Below are 8,878 nucleotides of genomic sequence, written 5' to 3'. Positions count from 1 at the left end.
ATAGCAATATATATGTACTTCAAGCACGATGGCTATCACAAGGAAAGTAAGCTCAGGTATAGAAATAACCGAGGCACGCGGAGACGAAGATGTATTCCCGTTTTCCCTTACTTTGCAAGAAGGTACGTCACGTTTGAAGAGGTGGGGGTCTCACGAAGGATTTCCCAACGCCACGAAGGCGCACCTTATACTCCGAGCCTATTCCACGAAGGAATAGCCCTTTCCTTATGGCTAGCTTTTCCTCCACTCCGGAGATGGCAAGCTCCACAACCACTTCACAAGCTCCACAAAGGAGAAGCCCGGGCCCCTTCACAATCTTCCACGAAGAGGTCACCGGGACACCAACCAAGCCAACTAGGAGGTCACCCTCCAAGAGTAACAAGCTCAGGTATCTCACTCGAACAAATCGTGGTGGAGAGCTCAACACTATGCAATGATGCAAAGCAATAACACTAGATGTGTTCAAATCCTTCACACTCAAATCCCACGAAAGCAACAAAATGCTAGGATGAGATTAGAGAGAAAGAACAATGAAGGAAATAAAGAAATGACTTCAAGATCTAGATCCCAAGAGATCCCCTCACTTAGAGAAGGAATGGATTGAATGCTGTTGTAGATCTAGATCTCCTCTTTCAAATCCCCCAAGAATATGCAAGAATCATAGGAGGGAATGGAGAGAAAGCAAGCTCAAGAAGGTCAACAATGGTGGTAAAAACGTGCCTTAGAACCTTAAGAACAATGGGAAGAAGGTCCCTTTTATAGCCCATCAAAATATGACCGTCTGGGAGTAAAATCGAGCCACCCGACACTAGACCCGGCCCTGCCGAGCTAGCTGCCGACCTACCCAGCAGTAGCACTCGGCATGCCGAGCCACACGCCAAAACTGCGATAATTTTTTCATCCGGACTCCGATTTTGATGATCTTGGGATCGTAGTACAGACTTTCTCATAGCTACACAAGCACACAACTTACATTTTCCACGTGAAGCAACAACATTATCTGAGACAAACACCGAGAGCAAAGCGATGGTGTATGCCTGTATGTAGCGGGCAACTTCTTCAATGCAAAACCACTTCATTTTTAAACGACACACACACACACGTAAATAACCAAAATAAATTATCTACGGTAAAAAGAAAGATAGAGCTCAAATGATTCAAGATCTTAAAGGGAAACAACAACCTGAAGGCCGGTTTTTACTCCGATTACTTATGCAAGTTGATTATAGAAAGCAACCAGAAGAAATGACAAGCTCAACGAAAACAAATATTAGGTCTCATGCAAGTTTATTACAGACAGAAACGGCACCTACAAGTTACAACACGGGTTTGCTTGACCATCATCGACTCGGCGTGAACCAGACTTCCAACGGACACCACGTTCCATAATCTCCTCCAGACGGGAAAGCAGCCTCAAGGGTCCGTTTCTTCAAGTCGTAGACCTTCACACCGTTCCATTCGTTATGGCGTTTATCGAAAAGATTATAATCTCCGAGACGGGGAGTTGTGAAGTAGATACAGTCCGGTTTGAGCTCAGGGAATTCCTTGGTGGATAAAAGACCTGGGTTATTCTGTCCGACAAAAGCCGAGTGCCCCCGCAGAGCCTTCGCCGAGCTCAGTCCTACCATTTTCCGACTCTTCATATCCAGCCTGTCTATTTCCACCCTGACGTTATTTACCTGGTGTTTGTCAAGAATGACACGTAGTTGCAGGAGACGACCCCAAGGAGTCGGCACTAAGTACCTCGTGATAACATCATCAATGTCATCATCATCCTCAGCGATGACTGTTTCCATCCATAGTTCTCCAGGTCCACCAAAGTTCAAACGCTTCAATCTCCCTCTCATCGTCACCGCGTAGAACTTCCTGCGGTGGTAGGCACAATCAGCAAAGCTATCATCTCTTCTTCGTATCCTTGAAACTTGTTGCCAACGGGCATCCCCTACCCTCGCAAAAGAGAGATGCTTGCCATCCAAGTAGATGGCCAAAGCAACTGCACGATCAGCAGATGGAGAACCTGACAGGACAACCTTGTCGTAGAAATGCCCAGCCACTTCTTGCAAGTTGTAGACACATCCACCCTCGAAACACCCGTAGCGATACCCCACGAGGGTCTTCCCTTCGTCGTCTCCGTAAACCCCCTCGATGCACGGATCAAAACCGATGATTGGCGGGAGTGGAACCAACGCCGCGGTGAACGGCTTGTAGAGGACGAGGTTAGAGAGCTTGTTTGCCATGATAAGCCAGCCATGGGAGGCGCCGCAGAGGGCCACAACCTGGCCATTGGGAAAGCTGAACTTAAGAGTTCTCTGGGTGTCCAGGGGGCTGCGGAGCTCAGAAGCGGCAGCAGGCTCCCTTAACCCACGCCACACAGGCCGCTGTGGATCCAGTGAAGGAAGAGGCTCCTTCACCAAGGACACGAGCCACGGCGAGCGGCGAGGGAGGACAGTGCCCGCGGCTGTAGAGGCAGAGCGCCATGACGGGCAGACAGCTCGGAAGGCGAGGGCCTCGGGTAGCTCAAGGAGATGCAGGATACGGATCAGGAGATCGATGGGGAGGTCTGACCATCCTCGAGTTGCACAAGGTCCTGCCATTGTGAAAAAATCATGTTAAGGTACTCTTTGAATGAAATACATGTAAGCAGATCTATATAGCCAGGCAAACAAGCATGTGTACGCTGTCCTCTCGGACAAAAAAGGCCCAATCAGCTGTAGTGAAATAACAAGTATGAAACACGAACTGGGAAACCGATTTGGAATCATATAACCTCCTTGTGTGTTTGCCTCTGAAGAGGATATCACTGTGGGTGAGCTTTTCAAATAGCAGAACAAATTCGGGCTCTGGTCAGAACAGAGAATACACAACAAAAGGATAGGATTGGAAAATATTATCATATCTAGCTGAGAAGGATTGTCACTAATGCCTTGCAAAACAAAGAGTACATACCAAATTCCTTCACACAGATAGTTCTAGCTGGGAAGGATTGCATTCTGTAGAACATGACAGAATACACAAATTGTACAAAATAAAACATAATATAGTGCAACATGTGTGATTGAGCATCCAGAAAATGTTGTTACTATGGCTAGGGAACACAACGGGTGGCAACACAGTAGCGATCAAAAGGAGGAGAGAGACTAATTTGGTGCTCCAGGCACTTGCTAGTTGGTTACAAAGTAAAATTGGCAGTTACTCTGCCTACTAATAGAACCTGGCGTTACTCCGAAACTAGCACACAGAAGCTACTAAAATCATCTGCAACAGGTCTGCAAAGGCCAGCTGAAAATCATACCGGCAAAAAATCCTTATGCAGTTGCCAACTCGCCATACACTGCAAAGAGAACCTAATATGCTTGTGCATTGGATTGAGAATTGACCAAAACTAAAACAGTAGAAGAAATCATAATTGGATGGCATACAAAAAGGAGGGAACCTACTCTGTAGCATCTGTGGCAACTGAACTGGGATTGAGTGTAACTGACCAAAAACTTCTTTTTGAAGGGAAATGGAGATCATTATACCATAGATCTCAATAGAATGAATAGATACATTCCCGGGAGTTTTGCTGACTTTCCCCAAATATCTGATCGTCAATCACTTGCATCGAAGGAGGGAGTTGAGGGGGGAGGAAGGGCAGGCGGAGGGTTGATTCGCCAGCCGATGACGGCGCACCACGGGTTCTCCGTCTCATCTCGCCACAGAATAGTCTAAGGTTCTTCCTCCATGGGGGAGAGGGGTGGCAGTGCAAGAGAGACAAAGGGTGTATAGCCAGGCAATAAAGCCCTTGTACCTTGCCCTTTCGTAAAAGCTATTGGTGGCTTCTTTGGAAGGGCAAAGGAACATCACATAGAATCGCAATGTGTGATTGAGCATCTAGAAAAATGTTGTTCCTATGGCTAGGGAACACAACGGGCGGCAACACAGTAGAGATCGAGAGAAGAGAGACAAATTTGGTGCTGCAGTCACTTTCTAGTTAAGTTACAGAGTAAAACTTGGCAGCTACTCTGCCTACTAACAAAACCTGGCGTTACTCTGAAACTACCACGCAGAAGGTACTCTGAAGCTAGCACACAGAAGCTACAGTACTAAAATCATCTAGCAACAGGTCTGCAAAGGCTAACTGAGGGCCAGGGCCTATGCAAGTTAACAGGAAGACTTTCCCAAAACTTTTAAGCTATTTCCTGGGAGGTTTGTTAACATCCCAAAATATCTGGTTGTCAATCCCTTGTGTCGAAGGAGTCAAGGAGGGGGTCGAGGGGAGAAAGTGCAGGCGGAGGAGGGTGAGATTGCCGGCCGACGACGGTGCCCCATGGTTTCTCCGTCTCGATTTCACGCCAAAATAGTCTAATGTTTCTTCGTCAATGGGGGGAGGGGCGGCAGTACGATAGAGATGGGAGGGTGTATAGCCAGGCAAACAAGCATGAGTACGCTGCCGAAGAAAATATCAGTGTAACTGATAGAGCCTTTGGAAGAGCAAAGCAACAGCACCACAGAATCACAACATGTGTGATTGAGCATCTAGAAAATGCTGCTGGTATGGCTAGAGAACACATCGGGTGCAGTAGAGAAGCAGAGAGACGAATTTGGTGCTGCAGAACGCTTATGTGTTTCATTTTCAATAAAGAAAATGGAGCTGGGGAGCGCTCCCTGTTAGTCTAAAAAAATTGGTGCTGCAGTTACTTGCTACTCCCTCCGTTCTGTATTAATCGACGCGAACTTCCGTACAAAGTATACAGTGTCCTGGTAGCATCTTGCGTCAATTAATTCAGACCCGAGGTAGTAGTTGAGTTACAGAGGAGAACTTGGCAGCTACTCTGCGGATTCCCTACTAATAAAACCTGACGTTACTCTGAAACTAGCACACAGAAATCGCAATTCGATTCGCCCTGAGTTAAACTGGCCTAGGCAAGCTAACAGGAAGACTAACAATTCGATAAAAAAAAAATTAGAATCACAGTGCTAAGCATTCAGGCTCTATTGCGGAGAATAAAAATAACATAAAAAATTGCATCTTTATGAAATAAACCATAGGATGGCAGGAAAAATCGCATCTTTGGTCCATAAGGGCAATTGTGTTTGGATCTTAATAGGCGTTGCGGAAAATTAGTGTAGGCTTACCAAGAGCATCGGCTTTTGGGAATTCATGAGCTTCGCAATTAGCAGGAAGGGGCGTGGAAGCTCCTCCAATGGCCTCCCCCCGATCCGAAGTGGGGGGAAGGGGAACGGAATCACGGGATGCGTGAAATCCGTCATCAAATAGAGAGGAATCACGAACCTCCCTGGAAGCTCCTCCGACGGCCTTCTCCTTATCCCAAGTTGGAGGAAGGGGAACGGACTCACGGGACGCGTGAAATCCGGCCCAGGAGGAAGAGCCGGCGAGTGTGGCGACGGCGCCGGCGCCGGCGGACGGCGCGCGTCGCCATGGGAGCGGCATAGGGTCGGGGTGGGGGCAGTTGGGCTGCCGGAGACGATGGTGGTGCGGCTAGAAGCTCGGGCGTATTTGTTTTTTTGTTTTCGTCGATTGAGTAGGGAGCGGTCCGGAATTATGAAGAGGAGCAGGGAAGAAGAAGAAGAAGGAGGAGGCAATCCGACTAGACTGGGTCTTTCCACCCATCAAATTAGACCAACTCTTAAATGCGCCACGTGTGCACACGAATCTCAAAGCACGGAATCTTCTCCCAAGCTTCTCGGCCTGACGGTTTTGAACACGTTCTTCTCCGAAGTCTACTCTGCCACTGTAACCCGATCCTACAGCGGTACGTCCTCGCTCCTCATCTGGACGAGCAACTTGCACAAACCACCTATTTTTACTGCATGTGTTGCACATATTACTCGTAATTGTCATCCTTCTTTTGCAGAAAACACCACCTTTACATATATTCTGTTGCAAAGAGGTCTAAATTTAGGATTAACCCACTCAACAACCAAACTGATGACCGGGGTCCACCAAATTTACACATGGTTGAACCAGCCCTCCTAACACGAGTAATTTGGGAAATTTTGACATAATTTAGAGAAACAATATGCATCACGTGTCATACAACAAAATATTTAGATATAGTAATCCATCAAGTTTACACACTGTCGTTGCCTAATCGACGGTACCTCGGAGGAGGGATCCTCACGAGGGGGAGAAGAAGTAGGGGCCATAGGGCGGAGTGCACACGGGACGGTGGTACGCGAGTTACCCAGCTTCGGAACACTCGCACGATGACGGGGCCTACTGCTGCTTGTCCGGAATTATCCGGGCGCTTTCGCGTTGTTACAATGAGTTGTGGTCGTTCCCCTAGGACTCCGGGATCCGGCTTATAAAGGCGCACGGATCTAGGGTTTACATGAAGAGTCCTAGCCGGATTACGGACTGGCCTAACTACGGTACAATATCTTGCCGTGCACGTCACGGATCCGCCTTCCATATACGTCGATCCTGGATCCGGGTTCCTTATGGGCCTCCATGGATCCGGGTTACTCCTATGTCGGTACGGATCCGGCCTGCCGATCATGGGCTGGACTTCTTCCTTCATGATCAACGAGCAAGCGGGCCGCCCGATGGGCCACATGCCTCATCACCGTCCGTGGGCCACCGGGCTTGCCGGATCTAGGCACTCGTCGATGGTACACCCATGAAGTATACCCACAACAGTAGCCCCCGGAGTTCTCCGAGTTTCACCTGCAGTTTCCGCCTTGTCGGCCTATCATGATCTCCGGCAAACGTTGATAACGCGGAGAAACTTGAAGAGCTCCAACTTTGCATTTTCTTCTTTTTCCAACTTAAAGCCGGAAAATGCTCCCACCCTGCGGGACTTCATCCATCGACATTCCAAAGAACATCTCCGGGTTACTCCCTGCACGAACGAGAACAAACTTATCCTTACGCAATTACCCGGAATCTTAAAAGACTCAAACGGTTCCGCCAATTCTGGCGCCATTTTCGCGCGATTTCCGCGGTAACTTATCTCTAGCCATTTTTACCGCTAGGGTTTGGGACACGTGTCACGCATCCAACGGTGCGACGCTTGCGTTCCGACCGCGAGGATGCGGAACACGAATCTCATCCCCTCGGCCTATAAATATCCGCCGTCGAGCCCTTTTACCCTCATTCACCCCCTTCTCGGCTCTCGGCCAAGCGCCGCCCACGAGCTCCTCTCCGCCGTGCCGGAATCTCGCCGGAACTTCGCCGGAGTCGCCTCGCCGCCGCACGGTGTTCGTCCGAGTTCTTAACTTCGGCGAGCCACCGCGCGAAACCTCGTCGCCGGCGACTCCGACCACCGCGGACTCCATCACGGTGAGCTCTCGAGCGTCGTTCTCGTGCCGTAGTTGGTAGGGGTAAACTTTGGGGAAGACGACATGGGATCCGACTAAAATTAGTTTCCGACAAACTATTTTCTTCAGATGTCTTCAACAACTCCGCCTCCAAGCTCGGAACCAATCATGGCGACGCCGATCTCCTCCGCTCCGCCTCCCTTCGCCCCAGTTAAGTCTGGATCCTCCGAGGGATTCGGCAAAGAAGCGAGGGGACCTCCGCTCACCCGGAAAAAACTTCCGAAGCGGGTCAAATGGTGCGACGGACGGAGGAAGGCTGCCAAAAGTCAAAAGCTCGGAAGCGCGACTCCGAAGCTAAGGGAAAGTGGTGGCCCTGTGCCACCACCGAGATGGAGCTCAAGAACCTCGAGTCGGAGGGCTTTACGCAACCCGGAAGCCGGAGGTCGGTTCCGGATGAACTTGCTCCGGCTCCGAAGGACAACGAGATGGTGCCGACGAAGGCACCGGTGGAGCGCGGATTTTCATTTCCGCCTTCGGATTTCTTCTCGGAGATGCCGAAGACGTATGGACTCCAACCCCACAACATCTCTCCAAACAGCGTCCTCGCCATCGGCAACCACGTCGCCCTCTGCGAAGGCCATCTCCGGGTAACCCCTGAGATTTCTTTATTCCAATACTTTTTCTCTGTCAAGAAGGAGAGGATCCGGCAATCTGCCGAACTCGCTACATGCGGATCCATCACCTTTATACTCCGCCCGGGCCGCGTCTATCCCCCTACCGACCGCCACGAATCCGCGAGGTACTGGTCCGGGGGCTTCTTCTATCTGAAGGACGTCTCCGACCCGGCGAGCGAAAAGAAACTTCCAGTTTTCAAGAAGCTGCCCTCCCACCGAGCTTCCGTCATGGACGCACTGCCCCCACTTCTCCGACTCGCCTCAACTAACCCGCGGCCGTTAGGCGGATCCGCAAGCTCACGGAGGAGGGGCTGACGGGGAAGGACTTAACCCTTTCTGGTTCACCAAGCGGATCCGAGCCGCTACAAAGCGAGGACCGCCTGATGTTTGAATACACGGGCGCGATGATCCAATGCGCGCCACCAAAGATAACTCTGTCCGTCGACGCCATCGACAAGAGGATCCGGGTCCTCCTCAAGATCTCACGTGAACTCCATGTTCACGTATGCAACTAAGGATATCCATACAAATGGATCCGGAACCGCGGTACGTCGTCTTGACTTTGGTTTATTATTTTTCTTCGAACTTTTGGCTAAGTGTAACTTCGAACCAGCTCGAGGCGCCGGAGGAAAATCAACTCGGAACTCTCCTCCGAGTCCCATCCACCGGCCACGCGGATCCGGAGGCCACGTCGAGGCGGAAGCTCCCGAAGCTTCACGTCCGCGAAGAGGAAGAAACCAGCCCCTTTAAGCCCTTACGCGAAACGCCCCGCGAGACACTCAGCATCGCGGCTACCCGGAAAGGCGAGGCGGAAAAGAAGCGCCTCGCGCTGATTAATACCAGCAACAAAGGGCAGCCTGCCATCCAACACTTTTTCAAGCCTTCCGGGTAAGCGTCTTCTTCCGAGACCCAAGTTCTGATTTAACACTTGCTCTTATATT

The 8,878-nt window shown here is 50.2% G+C and overlaps 1 protein-coding gene across 1 annotated transcript; it reads right to left on the bottom strand.

The window, feature by feature from the left end:
- Nucleotides 1–1,165: 1,165 nt before the first annotated feature.
- On the bottom strand, nucleotides 1,166–5,434 carry LOC124663522. The gene is made up of 2 exons (XM_047201217.1): nucleotides 5,119–5,434; nucleotides 1,166–2,587 (listed from the first exon to the last, which is right to left on the bottom strand). The coding sequence occupies exons 1-2, from the start codon at nucleotides 5,432–5,434 to the stop codon at nucleotides 1,341–1,343; spliced, it is 1,563 nt and encodes a 520-aa protein (XP_047057173.1). The 3' UTR covers nucleotides 1,166–1,340.
- Nucleotides 5,435–8,878: the final 3,444 nt, after the last annotated feature.

Source organism: Lolium rigidum, chromosome 1, assembly GCF_022539505.1.
Source record: "Lolium rigidum isolate FL_2022 chromosome 1, APGP_CSIRO_Lrig_0.1, whole genome shotgun sequence".
Taxonomy (NCBI): domain Eukaryota; kingdom Viridiplantae; phylum Streptophyta; class Magnoliopsida; order Poales; family Poaceae; genus Lolium; species Lolium rigidum.
Note: the sequence above shows the minus strand (reverse complement) of the source record. Positions and strands in the feature narration are given on the sequence as shown.